Source organism: Littorina saxatilis, linkage group LG12, assembly GCF_037325665.1.
Source record: "Littorina saxatilis isolate snail1 linkage group LG12, US_GU_Lsax_2.0, whole genome shotgun sequence".
Taxonomy (NCBI): Eukaryota; Metazoa; Mollusca; class Gastropoda; order Littorinimorpha; family Littorinidae; genus Littorina; species Littorina saxatilis.
Window position 1 is genome coordinate 69,642,588 of NC_090256.1, and position 18,831 is coordinate 69,661,418.

The 18,831-nt window shown below is 41.5% G+C and overlaps 1 protein-coding gene and 2 non-coding genes across 3 annotated transcripts in view; 1 reads left to right on the top strand and 2 right to left on the bottom strand.

Annotated features, from left to right (window-relative positions):
• The window catches only part of LOC138982668 (lysyl oxidase homolog 2A-like), a 55,974-nt gene that overhangs the window by 33,532 nt on the left and 3,611 nt on the right, over positions 1–18,831 (top strand). Inside the window, exons 5-8 of the mRNA XM_070355991.1 lie at positions 6,220–6,360; positions 15,514–15,631; positions 17,781–17,938; positions 18,581–18,675. Of these exons, the coding sequence (XP_070212092.1) occupies positions 6,220–6,360; positions 15,514–15,631; positions 17,781–17,938; positions 18,581–18,675 (512 nt within the window). The remainder of the gene's footprint in view (positions 1–6,219; positions 6,361–15,513; positions 15,632–17,780; positions 17,939–18,580; positions 18,676–18,831) is intronic.
• Trnar-ccg (transfer RNA arginine (anticodon CCG)) lies at positions 1,515–1,587 on the bottom strand. The gene has a single exon. It is a non-coding gene; the product is annotated as a tRNA-Arg (tRNA).
• On the bottom strand, positions 4,343–4,431 carry Trnam-cau (transfer RNA methionine (anticodon CAU)). The gene is given in 2 exon segments: positions 4,343–4,378; positions 4,395–4,431. It is a non-coding gene; the product is annotated as a tRNA-Met (tRNA).

Genomic DNA, 18,831 nt, shown 5'->3' on the forward strand with positions numbered 1-18,831 from the left:
TTCCCCCTCTATGTTAAAACATTTAGTCAAAACTTGACTAAATGTAAAAAGCATGCGTAAAAACGTTTCACACTCACAGTCAGTCAAGCAACCAATCAGTATGTAGGTGAATATATACTATTATAATTATGTTGGAATCAAAGAAAACAAGTCGCGTAAGGCGAAATTACAACATTTAGTCAAGCTGTCGAACTAACAGAATGAAACTGAACTCACTGCATTTTTACAGCAAGAGCGTATACTCGTAGCATCGTCAGTCCACCGCTCGATGCACAGGCAGTGAAATTGACAAGAAGAGCGGGGTAGTAGTTGCGCTGAGAAGGATAGCACGCTTTTCTTTATCTCTATTCTTTTTAACTTTCTGAGCGTGTTTTTAATCCAAACATATCACATCTATATGTTTTTGGAATCAGGAACCGACAAGGAATAAGATGAAATAGTTTTTGAAACGATTTCGGAAAATTAATTTTAATCATAATTGTTATATTTTTAATTTTCAGAGCTTGTTTTTAATCCAAATATAACATATTTATATGTTTTTGGAATCAGAAAATGATGATGAATAAGATGAACGTAAATTTGGATCGTTTTATAATTTTTTTTTTTTTAACAATTTTCAGATTTTTAATGACCAAAGTCATTAATTAATTTTTAAGCCATCAAACTGAAATGCAATACCGAAGTCCGGCCTTCGTCGAAGATTGCTTGGCCAAAATTTCAATCAATTTGATTGAAAAATGAGGGTGTGACAGTGCCGCCTCAACTTTTACAAAAAGCCGGATATGACGTCATCAAAGACATTTATCGAAAAAAATAAAAATATGTCCGGGGATATCATTCCCAGGAACTCTCATGTCAAATTTTATAAAGATCGGTCCAGCAGTTTAGTCTGAATCGCTCTACACACACACACACACACGCGCGCACACACACACACACACACATACACCACGACCCTCGTCTCGATTCTCCCTCTAACCCTAAAGGCAGAAATCCTGTCGATGTAAATATCAACGTTACAATAACAGAAAAAGGAACTATGTGAGATGAGGAGGAAAACACACACACCAAGCATGTAAACAAATAACATGTTACACCAACAAGCGTGTAAACAAATAACAGCATATTTTTTTTCTTCATCAAATCAGTAAAGAGACCAAAAAGCAATGTACTCACGTTAAAATGACGAACACGAAACGAATAACAGCGACGTTTCGACCTAAGGGTCTTCTTCAGGCACAAAAACACAAAAATACACACACAAAAAAGAAGAAGAAAGACGATAGAACAGATAAAGAGGAGAATAACTGACAAAACAACTGCACTGCACAAACCAACAAATGACAAAGACAGAGAAGCAAGTGTTTCAACGTACGTGAATACGAAATGACATGGTTGTCTCTCTAAATAAGTAAGAAATAGATGGAACAAAAATCAGGAGAAAGAATTTCGGACTTAAAAATAAAGAAATGATGGTTTAAAACATCTCTGAACACAATAATGAAGAAAAAATTCGACCTTGATGGGACTCGAACCCACAATCTTCGGCTCCGGAGGCCGACGCCTTATCCATTAGGCCACAAGGTCCTGAACGAAGAATGGGAGATTTTAAGCATATGTACCTAATGCTTATGGAACATTCGCGCACTTCACTTTTGTTCTTGAAGCATCATAGCACGTATTCGGAGAATTTTAGAGTTATTTTTCGGAAGGGTTCGTTTCCACACAGACCGTTTGAGTGCGAGGAAGACGCATTTGTTATCCGAGTCGGCCAGTAGCGTCGTTTCAACACTGCGCGTATCGGAACACTCAGCATAGGAGGTAACTCCTGCCTAGTGTAACGTTCTGCGTGTCTAGATTACTTCGCTTGATTTTTGGACGTGCACCTAAAACGGAATTTCCCTTGTGTAGCCTATTTGCCTTGATTAAACAATTCTTTCATTCATTTAGTACATAGTTACAGAGAGAGAGAGAGAGAGAGAGAGAGAGAGAGAGAGAGAGAGAGAGAGAGAGAGAGAGAGAGAGAGAGAGAGAGAGAGAGAGAGAGAGAGAGAGAGAGAGAGAGAGAGAGAGAGAGAGAGAGAGAGAGAGAGAGAGAGAGAGAGAGAGAGAGAGAGAGAGAGAGAGAGAGAGAGAGAGAGAGAGAGAGAGAGAGAGAGAGAGAGAGAGAGAGAGAGAGAGAGAGAGAGAGAGAGAGAGAGAGAGAGAGAGAGAGAGAGAGAGAGAGAGAGAGAGAGAGAGAGAGAGAGAGAGAGAGAGAGAGAGAGAGAGAGAGAGAGAGAGAGAGAGAGAGAGAGAGAGAGAGAGAGAGAGAGAGAGAGAGAGAGAGAGAGAGAGAGAGAGAGAGAGAGAGAGAGAGAGAGAGAGAGAGAGAGAGAGAGAGAGAGAGAGAGAGAGAGAGAGAGAGAGAGAGAGAGAGAGAGAGAGAGAGAGAGAGAGAGAGAGAGAGAGAGAGTGAGTTTATGATGGAACTTTATTTGACAAGAAAAGAGGTTTAAGGACACACACACAACACGCACACACACACACACACACACACACTGAGAGACAACGACTCCGACGGAGAGAGAAAAAGTGACTTTGAACGAATTTATTTTCTTCCACAAGCCGGGATTACAGTGTAAGCATGAATTGCTTTTTGTTAATTCCATCCTCGAATATTAACAAAATCCAATATGAACATGGATTAACATATAAACTCTAGTATACATACTGTGAAGAATAAATAGTATACATAATCGAATAATATTATTATACATAATGTTAAGAATAATATGATTACTAATGTTAAGAATAATGTTCATAATTATAAAGAAAATAAATACACTTCACAAGAAAGGTGTAAAGTTATTTAACCGGGAGGGTTCCGACAGCCAGTCTGTTACTTTTTGTGTCACCAGAACATTGTCATTAACATTGCTTTACCTCCCTACTATGTTTTTATGGTCTATGTTGATCTGTGTCGAGCATAACTCCAGAAATGCACGAAAACTACACTTTCTACAATAACTTGCCATAACATATCGATTATTGCTATATCTATCCATTGGAGTATCTAGTTGTTTAAGTGAGATGATATCCCAGGCATTTGAGAACTTTAAAATCAAAAAGTAGCTTTCAATTTCGCAAAATGGGCAAATTTTAGAAGCCATTACGCGATTTCGGTAAAACGCTGCCGATTTCACGTATTGGGCAGCGTTTTGCCGATTACGCAAAATGGGCAACAATGTTGCCCATTACGCGGAATCGGCAATTACGTGAATTCGGCACGACATTTATACGCACATGAAACGCGTTGAAGAAGGAACACAGTCTCGTTCATCAATAATAATGATACTACTAATACATGTACTACTAATACTTATAATACTAATTAAATGCTTCTAAGGCGTCCCTAAGAACCAAAATGACAGTTCCATGGCACTTTACACAAATGCACTAAACATTCAAATGCCACAAGTCATTTCACACGTCCAGGACAAAAACAAGTCTGTCAATTACACATCACAGATCATTGAGTCCAAACAAACAGCACCCACGTAAAACAATATCAGAAAATAATCACAAAGAGTTAAAAGAGTTAAAAGCAAATGATAGAGGAGCAAACAAACAGCTTGCCTTGTAATAAGACTACAAATACTATTAAACAAACCAAACCATTATACATCGAATTCAATCATAAAATACAAGCATACAAACATAGATCAGAGTTCACAACCAACAATCACATACAATAATGCAATAGACTATTGAATGTCTTATATCTTTATGCATTTTTGAAAGCCTTCAATAATATCAATCCGACAAAACAAAACACAAAATCATCAATACCCTTAGTTAGGATCAAATTACCGAGTGTCCGTGCGGTGTGGAAGGGGATACTTACCAGAAAGTCATTACCTTATAGAATTATTGCTGAACTAAAATGCGGTCGAAGAAAAAGTTGTTAGCAGAGAGAGGAGGAGGAACATTGCATCCGAGCAGGTACAAATAATAACATCTGGGCCCATCGGAGAACATCGTATAAACTGTATTCACTTTAGGTTCACTGATTAATGAGGACGCAGGTCACATTTTTGAATGAAGGTACTAGAAATGCCATGTCCTGGTCATAATCTTCTAAAGTAAGACTGAACACATTGGCTATCAGAACACATTGGCTATCAAACTCACAAATAAGACACTTGCGCTGACAGAAATTACTTTTGTCCACAAGATTTTTAATACTAAACCGGTCAGTACAGTAAAGCAAAAAGAAAAACAGAGATGAAAAGACATAGAACAGCAGTTCATTTGGGGGAAAAAAACAACGAAAAAACGATGATCGGGGGAAAAAAATTCATGCCCCGAGTGAGGATCGAACTCACGACCTTCAGATTGCTCTGTCACGTGATTATGAGACTGACGCGCTACCTACTGCGCTATCGAGGCACTGACTACGAGAGCAAAAGATTAACTCTATATCCCGAAGCACACTAGATTATTTCACGATGGGTGAGAACGAAACCTCCGACTAACCGTATACATTGTCGAATAGATCACAAGAACAGATTACAGACGATAGAAAAGCACAGACATTCAAGACGGTGCATGCGATCGCGTGCTTTTTAGGTCGGCAAGTCCTTCAAACACTCGTCGAGTCTTCAAGCCGGTCTAGCTTGGCTCGCCGCAGTCGCTGAGCTTTCGAAAGATCTCTCAACTCAGTGGATCTCTTAGATCAGACAAAAAGCAGAGATTATTTCAAAGAAAGGCATAATTATTATACATTTAGTCAGTGTACTCTACAGTCTCTGATTTAGTGCTCTTGACTCGTGTGCGCATTACGTTTTTATTCTGCATGCGTGTGCGCTCGAAGGGAAATAACAACGGATTGCAGGAAAGTTATATAGCATGATTGCGTCCCTTGAACTGTATTTCCTTTGTTTGGTTCTTTTCTTCATTTTAAATTTCTTTACGATACTATCCTATCGCTGGGATATTCTGGTTTCATTTTCCCAGTTGAAAGCTAGTGGAATCGGAGTTGAGCTACCCAGGTGTGCGTGTTAATAAATAAATCCCTGCGCCTTGAATATGTGCGCGATATAAATTGCATAAAATTTTTTTTTTTAAATCCCTGCGCTTAGAACAGTACTGTACCCACGGAATACGCGCGATATAAGCCTCATATTGATTGATTGATTGATTAATGTGTAATTAGCCACATGTACTTCTGGCATAATGATTGAGGACTTTAACGTGCCAATCAATCAATCAATCAATCAATATGAGGCTTATATCGCGCGTATTCCGTGGGTACAGTTCTAAGCGCAGGGATTTATTTATTTATTATATTTTTTTCTATGCAATTTATATCGCGCACATATTCAAGGCGCAGGGATTTATTTATACCGTGTGAGATGGAATTTTTTTTTACACAATACATCACGCATTGCACAACGTGCCACAGCGGTAACTGACATGGGAAAGTTGACCCGTGTCTGTCCCGGCGTGGATTCGAACCCGCCACCCGAGGATCAGAAGTCCATTGCTTTGCCCACTGAGCTACCATCCCATCCCATCCCCTAGGGTGAAAACAAAAAGAAAGAAAAAAACCTCGAATAAATCCGTTTCTCCTGACCGTTTGATGAGGGTCACCATGGGGGGGTCTGTGCACGTGCACGTTGAGGCCAAAAGTGCCATGCACGGTGCACGTTACGACTGAAAAAGCTCCATGCACGGTGCACGACGCCAGAATGCAGTGTACTGTTTGCAAAGTAGCAAATTAGTGGTTTGTTCTGGCATTTTGACCTTTATTGTTTATGGCGATCCGACATAATATAAAGCTACAGAGAAGAAGAAGATTTTTTTTTTATCAAGAATATCTACACAGAATACGAAGAAGACGAAGAAAAGTGATTGAACGATTGTCAACGATACAAAAGTATTCAATTTATCAACTGTTTAATGCTGTCAGCCCATGCACGTGCACGTTAGGCAATATTTCGCCATGCACGGTGCACGCCGGACCTCTGTGCACGGTGCACGCTACGAGAATTTCCCCATTCCCATGCACGTTACGTCCAAAAAGCCCATTTCCGGTGCACGTGGTAAAGCATCGCCCCCCTCTTTGATTGTGTCCCTGGTCAGTCGGGTTTCCGATGGGGTTGTTTCATTGTAACTTGTTGATCATTTTATCTTTTCTTTAAAAGGGCCCGGTTAACGTAAGTGTCGGATGTGCAGACTTGCCGGACCTGGTGCCAGACCTGCGCAGACTGTCGGACTCGGTACGACTCCAGGACCGACCGCTGAACTACCTGCAGTGTGCTCTGGAGGAGCACTGCCTGTCGTCATCCGCCTACGAGATCAAGAACAACAGTCGCAGTGAGTCGCTTGCCCTTTTTGGGGGGAGGGGGGGGGGGGGGGGGGGGGGGGTATCCTTAGCGGATTATGACTTTATTCAGTTATTCTGCAGAAAAGACAAATGCTGGAGAAAACCCGTTCTTTTCTGCAGCATTTCTGCATAATGTCATCTTTCGCCGAAGCAGCGTTTTTTTCTGCAGCAAAACATTTTACTGCAGTAAAATTGAAAGCAAGAATGCTGCAGTAAAACGGTGCTGTTGTTTTACTGCAGAAAACCTGTTTACATTTTTTTCTGCAACATTTTGTACTGGCTCTTGGCGGATTATGACAATATTCACTTATTCTGGAGAAAAACCGAAATGCTGGAGAAAAACTGTCTTTTCTGCAGCATTTCTGCATAATGTCATCTTTCGACGAAGCAACGTTTTTTACTGCAGTAAAACAGTTTTTCTGAAGCATAATGTTTACTTGGTTTTCTGCAGCATTATTGCGATGAACTTTTTCTTCAGAATAGTCTGTGACAGTTTTTCTGGAGAAAAACGACCTTGTAAAGTAGCGTTTGTATTCGTCGCCCCCTGGGATAGTATAATAGTTTGTTCCGCAGTGTACCAATCAGAAGGCGTGTAGCATAAGGGCATTATATTCAACTTCACAATGGCGGCCGAACGTGAACAATTTCTGAAGCAAATCGAACACGAAGTGGACTACTGCGTTCGTCCGGGAAAATGTGACAGTTGCTGACAGGTGCCATTGTTTAATTTGAAACTTTGAACTTCCGGCGGAAAGGAAGTCAGACAGACAAAATAGGGGAAAGTCGCTAAACCTGGAACAGTTAAGGAGAAACAGCCGTACCAGACAAAAAAATGGATATTGCAAAGCGTTCTTTATATTGTCACATACTAGACTCTATCAGTAAATAAACGAACCACATAAAATAAAATAAAAGTCACGCAACTCATCAGACTGATCATAATAAAAATGTCTGCATTTGTTCCAGGTTGGACGCATGGGTGTGTAAAGTGGAACACTGTGTTGTCAAACTCGGAACACATACAAACACACCCTGACTCTCTTTCTAGCTCTGTCTGTGTCTCACACACACACATATACACCCACACACTCTCATTCACACACAAACAAGCACACATTGCCACACACACAAGATAAATAAATACGTCATAACATTTTGATTAAGCCATTTTATGTAAATGTCTTTTTTTCAACATCATATTTTGATTTTTACCAAGGAAATAACAAATCGGATAACAATTTAAGCCTTAAATGTAAAACAAAAAGATAAATAAGGGCTAGGTCTAAAAAGGACTGAAAAACAAAACCTTAAAAAAAAAAGGAAAAAATAGGCAAAGAACCGATTTCGCAGACAATGTCCTTTGTCTTCTACTGTCAGCGCAGTCATCGTGTGATTACTGTGTGCACTTCTGGCACTATAACATATCCTCAGGGGAGTTGGTGCCACACATGAAGCAGTACCACGAAATTTCGCAGCTTCATTTGTACCCCTCTTCTGTTGACAAATAGATATAAAAGGGCTACCTGCCCAATTGACTAAATGTAAAAATCATTACGCATAAAGTCTCAAAGCAAATAACTAAGAACAGATTTAAGAACTGATTTTGCAGACACACAAAAATTGCTAAGTACAGATTTCGAAGTCCTTTTTTTTTCGCTGCTGTCAGCGCAGTCCTCGTGTGCCCACTGTGTGCACCTCTGGCACTGTATCATGTTCTCATGGGAGTTGGTGCCACACATGAAGCAGTACCAAGTGCTTTCCCCCTGGATAGAACTCATCGTCAAAAATGTTCTCCTTATTTCCCTCTGATCAGAAGATATTCCCCTCTTGTTTCTCTGAGCAGAAGATTTTGTAGCTTCATTCTTTCCTTTTTTTCTGTTGACCTGCACGCCTTTTTGTAAGTGAAATCTCCAGCTTTTGCTTGTAAGGAGAAGATTGTTTTTTTCGTGATGATCTCTTCGACGAGCTTTAAGTTTACATTTGCTGCTGACACCAAGCAATCATAATGACCAGAATCTCCATGTACAGTGTACAAAACAACGATGGGGGTGACGTTGGCCAATTTATTTTAGCTTCAAGAATGCTATTGATAAGTTCTTGTTCTATCTCTGGTGTTAATGTAGAAGGTCTTCCTGTGAACTTTACTTCTTCTTTTGCAAATTTGTTTGTTTTCTTCTAAATGACTTTTAAGAGTTGTGACAGTAACACCATACTTATGCTCTGGATGCGCAACGCAAACCCATATATCCGTTTTTCACTGCCGACAAAGCGCAGCCCATTTCTTCTGGTAACCACCGCCGTTCGGGTCTCATAATACTGTCAAACAAATCAATCAATCATTCAATAAAACTTATAGAAAGGAAAAACACAACAAAACCGAAAAGAGAATTGAATACGTGAATAAAACAGCAGTGTTCTGTTTATTGTTTGATGAGGGTAAGATGGAACAGAATGCGGCAAAGCTGGAACACTGTTCCATGTTTGCCTCTCTTATGTGTTCCATCATTGCCGCATGGCACCTGCATGGATTTCGCGTTTTTCTGTTGGATACACGTGACGTTTCAAATCTTTTGTTCCGTTCAAGTTATTGTAAATCTATAAAGGTTTGTCACAGCAATCAACATTTTACGTGAAGGTATATAGATAAAGAGTAATAATACGATTTGTAGACGATAGAAATAAGAAGAAGAAGGAAGAAAAGTTTTAAAAAAACGTACCTCTTTTTTTTTTGCCGCTGTAGTCATTTTTTTTGCTGGAATAATATCAAGGAATGTCACTAGACATTTCTGCAAAACAATTGTTCATGAATTGTTCCCCGTTGATCGCATATTGAGGTGTTCCAAGTTGGCCGACTGTTCCGGGATTGGCGACTTTCCCTTACATTCGTGTCACTCACAACTATTGGTAATTCTGGATGAGTCCATCTCTCGACAGAGGGGGGCTCGCGTGCTCCAACATTATAATGAGCCAGCACAAAATGCTGCAGAAAAAGTGTAAACAGGGTTTCTGCAGTAAAACAACAGCACCGTTTTACTGCAACATTCTTGATTTCAATTTTACTGCAGTAAAATGTTTTGCTCCAGAAAAACCCGTTGCTTCGGCGAAAGATGACATTATGCAGAAATGCTGCAGAAAAGACAGTTTTTCTCCAGCATTTCTGTTTTTATGCAGAATAACTGAATAATGCCAAAATGCTGAAGAAAAAGTGAAAACAGTTTTTCTCCAGTAAAACAACATCACCGTTTTACTGCAGCATTCTTGATTTCAATATTATTTTTACTGCAGAAAAAAACGTTGCTCTCGCGAAAGATGACATAATGCAGAAGTGCTGCAGAAACAAACAGTTTTTCTCCAGCATTTCTGTTTTTGTGCAGAATAGCTGAATAAAGTCATAATCCGCTAAGGATAGGGTGGGGGGGGGGGGGGGGGGGGGGGGGGCGGGGGAGGGGTTGGTTGGTGTGAATTTTTTCCCCTAAGATATGAGGGCTTGCAAACGGATGAATACATTTGTGCTATATTAAAAAACTTCAAACTGACTTATTATCGCGGCAACCGTCATTCCTGTCCCAATCTATCACAGTCCCTTCAAATACCTACAGGTACGGAAATATCAATCCAGTAATAAAAACAAAATGTATGAAAATATTGTTCATGCTGTTTACTTCGTTACTCAGTGTTGGTAGTTTTTCCATTCTGTTAATATTAAAGGCACAGTAAGCCTCCCGTTAACCATCATAGATTCTGTCAGGCTTTTACACACAGTACAAACACCCTTTCATTTAAACACTCACAGCTTGAGAACATCCTGGGTGCCCTCCGTAAAGAGCGAGCAATTTTCAAAGAAATTATTTTTGCTTGGTCTATCTTACCCCTGAGCCATCGTGAACCCGTGTGATCCAGTTTCCCTTTTTCACAATGCAGTCGTCAGTTTGTAATTTGAATGCGGCTCGCTGTGAGCTTATCTGCAATAGCACGTTATTATGTACCTCTGACTATGCACGAAACAAACGGATGAGGTTCACAAGAACTCTAGCGATGGCTTTTGACTGTTCAGAGGAACTGGCGATGCTAACAAACCGTCGTCTGCTACGAGAACCACGACCTTGCGTGACCCTGCTTCTGGGCTTTTCTTTTTTCAAACTTCGAATTGTACTGATCTTGTCTCGATGAAAAAAGAATTCTTTTATGATTTAAAAATGTTTGTGTAACAAGCTGTCAATTTATTATTTAGATTTTAAAAGTTAGGTCTTGCGCCAAAACGCACCACGGTCCGATTGTGTGAGGAGACAATCCGCAAAATTAATTCTTTGTAAATTGCTCGCTCTTTACGCAGGGCACCTAGGATGTTCCCGTTCGGTGAGCGTTCAAATGGAAGGGTGTTTGTACTGTGTGTAAAAGCCTGACAGTATCTGTGATGGTTTACGGGAGGCTTACTGTGCCTTTAAACAAATATACGATAGCGATTAACCCCACTATTGCTATTATTTTGTCTAGTGATATTTCAGAGTGTGTTGAAACTCAAACATACACACGCGTGCACGTTTACGTCCTTAGATGTAAAGCAATCATTGCTCTTGACTCTACACGGGGGATAACCTGACATAAGCGGGGCAGAGGTTATACGCGGGGCCTGACACGATTGAAGGCACGTTTTGTCAGTTTTCTTGGAATTGTTTGATTTACGTCGGGATTCAAGGTAAGCTACAGATTCAGCGATGACTTAATTTGTTTCTCGATGCATAAAATGTCATAGAACGGTTGATATTTGCCCGTAAATTACCCTCAAAGCTTAAAATGTCGGCGATCGAGCGCCGGAAATGGCTGTTCGATGGGTTTCGGAAGTAGAAATGTGCTTTATTTCACAAAATCAGCTCGTATTTGACATCGGTTTGGGATTCTAATGGACGATGGAGTCATTGAAGATGCAAAGAAGTGCTATTTCGGGGGTAGAATATATCGACCGACCCTGTAGACGAGAGGCGGTCAAATGTGAGAGATGAGCGTACGCGGGGCTGCCGACCGCGAATGGGACAGCAGATTCATCATTTGTTTTGATCAGTAACATACAGTCTTTTGTTTTTAGAATTATTTTCTTGATCAAATCAATCATCAGAACTAATCTCTCTCTCTCTCTCTCTCTCTCTCTCTCTCTCTCTCTCTCTCTCTCTCTCTCTCTCTCTCTCTCTCTCTCTCTCTCTCTCTCTCTCAATGATAGATAAAGTCCATGATAATCTGCACTCACCAAAAACATCAACTTTTAGAAATAACTCCCGAGTCTGTCCCTAAATGAGCCCCCCATTGAACAAGTAGCTGAGCACCGTTTATTGGGACTAATTGTTGATAATAATCTCAGATGGCATACTCACAGCAATGAAATTTGCAAGGAAATTGCTAAAAATGTGCTATCAAAGTTCTGTTATCAAAGTTGCAATGTATCATTAATTTGTCTGGGACGGGTGTAGTGAGGTGCATACCTTTGGAATTCACTGCTTGTAAATATCAGGTCATGTCTGTCATTATCTTCTTGTAAAGTCCGTCCTTAATTGAGCACGAAGTCAACTTGGTGAAGCTTCGCGAAGTCTTTATACCAAAAACCCACAGCTACGGCGAAGTACTTTGTACCCTACTTCACTTCGCAAGTTTTGACATGCGAAGCTTCGCCGTAGCTCTGCGACGAAGTTGTTCTTTTTGTCAGAAGAGTGCTTTTTGATTCAAGATGGACGGAGAAATCACAATCGAAAGAGCAGAGTGCATTCCCTTGGACTTCGCGAAGCTATGCTGACATTAGTTCAATCAAAGCCCCAGTCCGTCCCAAAACAGAACAATTTAAATCTTCTTATGAAAAAAACAGTTCTAACCTTATTGAACACACTTGCAATAGCATTTACTTTACTAAATAGCATTAAATGACACAGTTCGTTTGAATGGCTATTTAGCTCGCGTAAACCGCACACGTGTTTTCGTGGTTTATCTAACCCCTGAGCCATCGTGAACCCGTGTGATCCACTTTCCTTTTTTTTCACAAATTAGTGGTCAGTTTGTGATTTCAATGCGACTCGCTGTATCTGCAATAGCACGTTATTGTGTACCTCTGAATCTAAAACGCAACAAACGGTTGCGAGTCACATGAACTGAGCCGTGGCGGTTGACCGTTCAAAGAAACTGGCGACATGCTACAAGAACCACGTTTTGCGGGACACGCTTCCGGGCTACCTTTTTATTTAACTTTCAAAACTTCGAGTTGTACTGATCTTGTCTTAATGAAAAAAGAATTCTTTTATGATTTAAGAATGTTTGTGTAACAAGCTGTCAATATTATATTATTTAGATTTTAAAAGTTAGGTCTAGCGCCAAAACGAGCCGTCCGATTGTCTGATCAGACAATCCGGTCGACCACGCAAAAATAAATTCTTTGAAAATTGCTCGCTATTTACGGAGTGCACCAAGGTTGTTCTCAAGCGGTGAGTGTTTAAACGAAAGGGTGTTTGTACTGTGTGTAAAAGCCTGACAGTGTCTGTGGTGGTTTACGGGACGCTGAGTGTGCCTTTAAGGGACGAATTCTCGTTCCGAAAGCTTCGCGAAGTCGACTTCGTTGAATTCAGGACAGGCTTAAAAGACAGCTCCGAAAGCACCTCTCTAACGACTAAGTGTGCGGTGTGTATGTTTATACTGTATGTGTCTGTGTGTGTAAGTGTGCTACGGTGTGTGTGTGTGTGTGCCGTTATCTTAGGGCAACAGGGTACGTGTGTTTCTAGGTTGATCAAAATTTCCATTGAAATGATGCACCAAATCGTTTTATTGCACAACTCAACGCTTTTCTGACATTTCGTTCCCACGCGCTTCTGTCGTCCCATTCGCGGTCGGCAGCCCCGCGTACGCTCATCTCTCACATTTAACCGCCTCTCGTCTACAGGGTCGGTCGATTTATTCTACCCCCGAAATAGCACTTCTTTGCATCTTCAATGACTCCATCGTCCATTAGAATCCCAAACCGATGTCAAATACGAGCTGATTTTGTGAAATAAAGCACATTTCTACTTCCGAAACCCATCGAACAGCCATTTCCGGCGCTCGATCGCCGACATTTTCAGATTTGAAGGTAATTTACGGGCAAATATGAACCGCTCTATGACATTTTATGCATCGAGAAACAAATTAAGTCAGTCATCGCTGAATCTGTAGCTTACCTTATCCCGACGTAAATCAAACAATTCCAAGAAAACTGACAAAACGTGCCTTCAATCGTGTCAGGCCCCGCGTATAACCTTTGCCCCGCTTATGTCAGGTTATCCCCCGTGCTCTAGTGCGAGCTTTGAATTTGTAAGCTTTAGTGCAAAATTACCATGGCAACTGTAGTACTATCCACTGTGTCACCACCCCGCTTTCCCCCGGCTGACCTCTTATCACACGCTCACAGTCTACGAGACACTGCAAGTCAAAACAACGGTACAGATGCACCCTAGTGACTTTCCCGCCATCCCTTTCCCCGGCCGTGCATATTATGCTAATGAGCTTCTCTCTGCAGAGAACACGGACTTTCTGACCACACTCTGATAATGTTCATTAACTACCCTTTCCTCGTGCTGTTGTAAATAAACTCACAGAATAAAATGCATTTTATGTCCTGCCATTATCATCATGTTAATATTATCATGACAGCAAACAGAATGCGCGTCAGTACTGACTGGAAACAAGATTTACTTACAGTTCTTTCGAACTTGGAGCGCAATCAGACGAAGTTGCGTGTCACACTGAAGTTAGGTGATATTTCACCGCGGTCAAAGAAAATCGTCACGCTGTTGCACAAGAAAAGCAGCTGTCCGCCACAACGGTTCCAATATACAGCTCGTATTAGACTCTCAACAGAAAACGCAAAACTGGACTCATGTCGAACAAAGTTACGGGTCCAAAAGTCTGCAGGGCGGAGGGTTAGCTCCCCCCCTCGGTATCATGAACCCGCGAACTGTTGTAACAACAGTCGCCATGGTGATGGGTGACCTATCATTCAACGCACAAATGCGAGGACACTCACACAGACACGCGTTTCAAGGGAGACAATAAGTGAAGGGACTGAAAGAGATCACAAAACATTCATTTTCATTTTCATTTTTTCATTTTCATTACTTTATTGTCCCATCGCTGGGAAATTCGGGTTGCTTCCTCCCAGTGGAAAGCTAGCAGCAACGGAGTCGCGCTACCCAGGTGTCTGCGTGTTTAGGTGTATTCAGCCACCTGCACTTATGGCAGAATGACCAAGGTCTTTTACGTGCCATTGTGATGACACGGGGGTGGGACATGGCTTCCGTCTCTGGGTCTGCACATAAAGTTGACCCGTGTCCGTCCCGGCCCGAATTCGAACCTGCGACCTTTCGATCACATGTCCAGTGCTCTACCAACTGAGCTACCAACATGTAGCCTCCCCTTCTACGCTCGGCCAGATCGTTCTTGTTGCTTTATCATGTCTAACCCAGGTCATTCGCAGCTTGATTTTTAATCTACTGTCGTGTTGACGGGTCTATTTTTTCCGTCTTGAGTTGACTGTTGGTGGCCAGAGAGAGAGAGTCTCTGGCTAGAATAATAGTACATGTATGAGTCACGAGCAAGCTTACTGATTCGTTATCTGTACAATAAGTGTTTGTCTGTCTGTCCACGTTAAAGAAACATAGGGTCAACATGCTTGTGAATGTTTTGTTTTGTCATGAATTAAACGTTTCAATAAATCAATCATTCTTTTTTTTTATTCTGAATGTTGGAACGTTAGTCTATCTGTTTTTGGATTGCTGACAAGGGCGATAACCGTGTTGACAAGGGCGATAACCGTGTTGACAAGGGCGATAACCGTGTTGACAAGGGCGATAACAGTGTTGACAAGGGTGATAACCGTGTTGACAAGGGCGATAACCGTGTTGTTTCTGACAAGGGCGATAACCGTGTTGTTTCTGACAAGGGCGATAACCGTGTTGACAAGGGCGATAACCGTGTTGTTTCTGACAAGGGCGATAACCGTGTTGACAAGGGCGATAACCGTGTTGACAAGGGCGATAACCGTGTTGACAAGGGCGATAACCGTGTTGACAAGGGCGATAACCGTGTTGACAAGGGCGATAACCGTGTTGACAAGGGCGATAACCGTGTTGTTTCAGACTGGCGTAACTCCAACCGGCGCTTGCTGAGGTTCTCCACCATCGTCCACAACAGGGGGGAAGCCGACTTCAGGCCCTACGTCGCCAAGGGACAGTGGCAGTGGCACACCTGTCACATGTAAGTCATTAGGCTCAGTGACACACCAGTCATGTAAGTCATTAGGCTGAGTGTCACACCTGTCATGTAAGTCATTAGGCTCAGTGACACCTGTCATGTAAGTCATTAGGCTGAGTGGCAAACCTGTCATGTAAGTCCTTAGGCTCAGTGGCACACCTGTCACATGTAAGTCATTAGTGTCAGTGACATACCTGTCACATGTAAGTCATTAGTGTCAGTGACACACCTGTCACATGCAAATCATTAGTGACAGTGACACACCTGTCACATGCAAGTCATTAGGCTCAGCGGCACACCTGTCACATGTAAGTCATTAGTGACAGTGACACACCTGTCACATGTAAGTCATTAGTGACAGTGACACACCTGTCACATGTAAGTCATTAGTGTCAGTGACACACCTGTCACATGTAAGTCATTAGTGTCAGTGACACACCTGTCACATGTAAGTCATTAGGCTCAGCGGCACACCTGTCACATGTAAGTCATTAGTGTCAGTGACACACCTGTCACATGCAAGTCATTAGTGTCAGTGACACACCTGTCACATGTAAGTCATTAGGCTCAGTGACACCTGTCATGTAAGTCCTTAGGCTGAGTGGCACACCTGTCACATGTAAGTCCTTAGGCTCAGTGGCACACCTGTCACATGTAAGTCATTAGTGTCAGTGACATACCTGTCACATGTAAGTCATTAGTGTCAGTGACACACCTGTCACATGCAAATCATTAGTGACAGTGACACACCTGTCACATGTAGGGGAAGGGCTCCTAATATGGACCGGCTCCTAATATGGACCACCTCCTGTTCTGACAAACTAACGGCGCCAGAGCGCTCAAAAAAGTTTTATTCGCTGTATATTCACCCTCTCTGGATAACTTGCACATGTCAAAACAGTTGCAGAAACACAAATCTCAAAACCGTTAGGCTTTTTCTTTTTTTTCTCACTTTTGGCAGCGTTCACTCTAAATTTGCCGCCTAAAACGGACTCGTTTCTGTCCACAGCCAAAGCTTTTATCAAACAAAAATTGCTATATATGACAGCTAAGACCGTATTTGTTACATTTTAGCAGTGTTGACCTCGATTTTCTACTGCAAACAAAAAATAATAGCAAAATCTCAAAGTATGTGCGAGTCCCCTAATATGGACCACCTTCAACAAATCGAAAAAAAATAAAAGCTAAAGGCTATTTTCATTAATTTATTAAGAAGCTTGCTGGAAATAACCTATAACTAGCCCTCAAGATTTAAACAAAATAGAACAAAAAGTCTTCTTTTCGTGGAAGTTGATAATTTCACTTATTTTCACTCTGTTTTTGATAAGCTTCTTTAATTTCCTGGTGTGCTTCAAATAATGCTCTCATCAACCCGTAACAGATAAATCTAAAGCATATTAATTAGTCTGACTTGTACACTAAGTTGTATCATGTTATTTTGAAGTATAGGGGGCTTTTTATAGTGATTCGTGAAGGCCGCTTCACTGTGATTTGTCACCGCTTCATTTGTGATTTTTTCTGTATTTAATTTTTGCTAAATGCCTATCAAAGCTATTTCATTCTAATTAGGCCTAACGGTTAACCTAAGAGAGAAGGACTACCAAACACAAAATGAAACGTCTTCGCAAGAAAACAAGCTAGTTATCAACTATGAAACTATATATATATATAAATATAGTTATCTGGTATGAAACAAAAAGTGGTCCATATTAGGAGCCCTAAGTCATTATATTCTCTCTCATTCCTACTTACTCGGCGTAGTTTGTTGGCACAATGAGTCACTGCCCTTGTGACGGAGCTACTCTTCTGCGTTATTAAAATTCAATTTTGTTTTTACAAAGTACATATACAGCCTCTTATGATTACATGTTTACATCTTCTTGTGTTAAACAGTGTTTCTTAATAATCCTGTTCACTTTTTCTACAACAGGATTTACACCACGTAATTGTGTCGTCATGTTTGTCTTGGTAATTGTGTCGTCATGTTTGTCTTGGTAATTGTGTCGTCATGTTTGTCTTGGTAATTGTGTCGTCATGTTTGTCTTGGTAATTGTGTCGTCATGTTTGTCTTGGTAATTGTGTCGTCATGTTTGTCTTGGTAATTGTGTCGTCTTTTTTGTCTTGGTAAATGTGTCGTCATTTTGTGCCCCAGGCATTTCCACAGCATGGAGGTGTTCGCGCACTACGACATCTTGGACGGGAACGGCACGAGACTGGCCGAGGGGTCAAAGGCCAGCTTCTGTCTGGAGGACACCATGTGTGACAGAGGGGTGCGCAGACAGTTCCTGTGTGCTGGCTTTGGGGATCAAGGTAGGGGAGCTTAGTATTTGTTTGCTCTTATTGCCCTTGTATTGGGCAATTCCCTCAAGGAGATTGGGGCTGCATTCCCAGGTTATAACGTGCAGCGACAGAATTGTGCTAACCATTTTTTTTCTTTTTCCTGCATGCGTGTATTCGGGCTTTTCAAGGCCTGAAGGCTGTCGCTGTGACGCAGGGGAACTTAGGCATAACAAAACAAAACAAACATGTTGGATAAGGCTTACACAATAACATACGGGTCGGTTGATGAGTGTTTTATTTTCTTCTCTCTGTTGCCAATTAAATCGAACAACTCAATAGACATTTTCCGGAAATAATTGTGTCAGGATTTTCAGCGGTCTGGAAGAGTAAGCGCCCCTTTACCTGGGACAAGCTTGTCACAACATCCTGACCATGTTCCACGCTTCCCATCGCGACCAATCGAATGAGCAATCAGACGTAAATTATGTCCTGTTTGACTTGAGATGTGCGCTCCAAGGGCGGATCTCTCTTTCTCTTTCTCTCTTTCTCTCTCTCTCTCTCTCTCTCTCTCTCTCTCTCTCTCTCTCTCTCTCTCTCTCTCTCTCTCTCTCTCTTTTAAATCCGCCACTGCGCTCTACAATGTGTTGCTAACAATAGGCTGTCGTGTTGCAGGTCTCTCGGTGAACTGTTCAGACAACTACCTATGGGACATCGACTGTCAGTGGATCGACATCACCGACATCAAGCCAGGCACCTACACCTTTCTGGTACGTGTGTATGATATCAGTGGTTGTTGTTATATCTGTGTGGACATTCAAGCGTGTTGAGCTAGCAACGGGTACATACTGGCAACAAGCAAAAACAAGGCAACGGACTTTCACAGTAGAAGCCCAAATAATGTGAGAAATGCAGGTCCTAACATG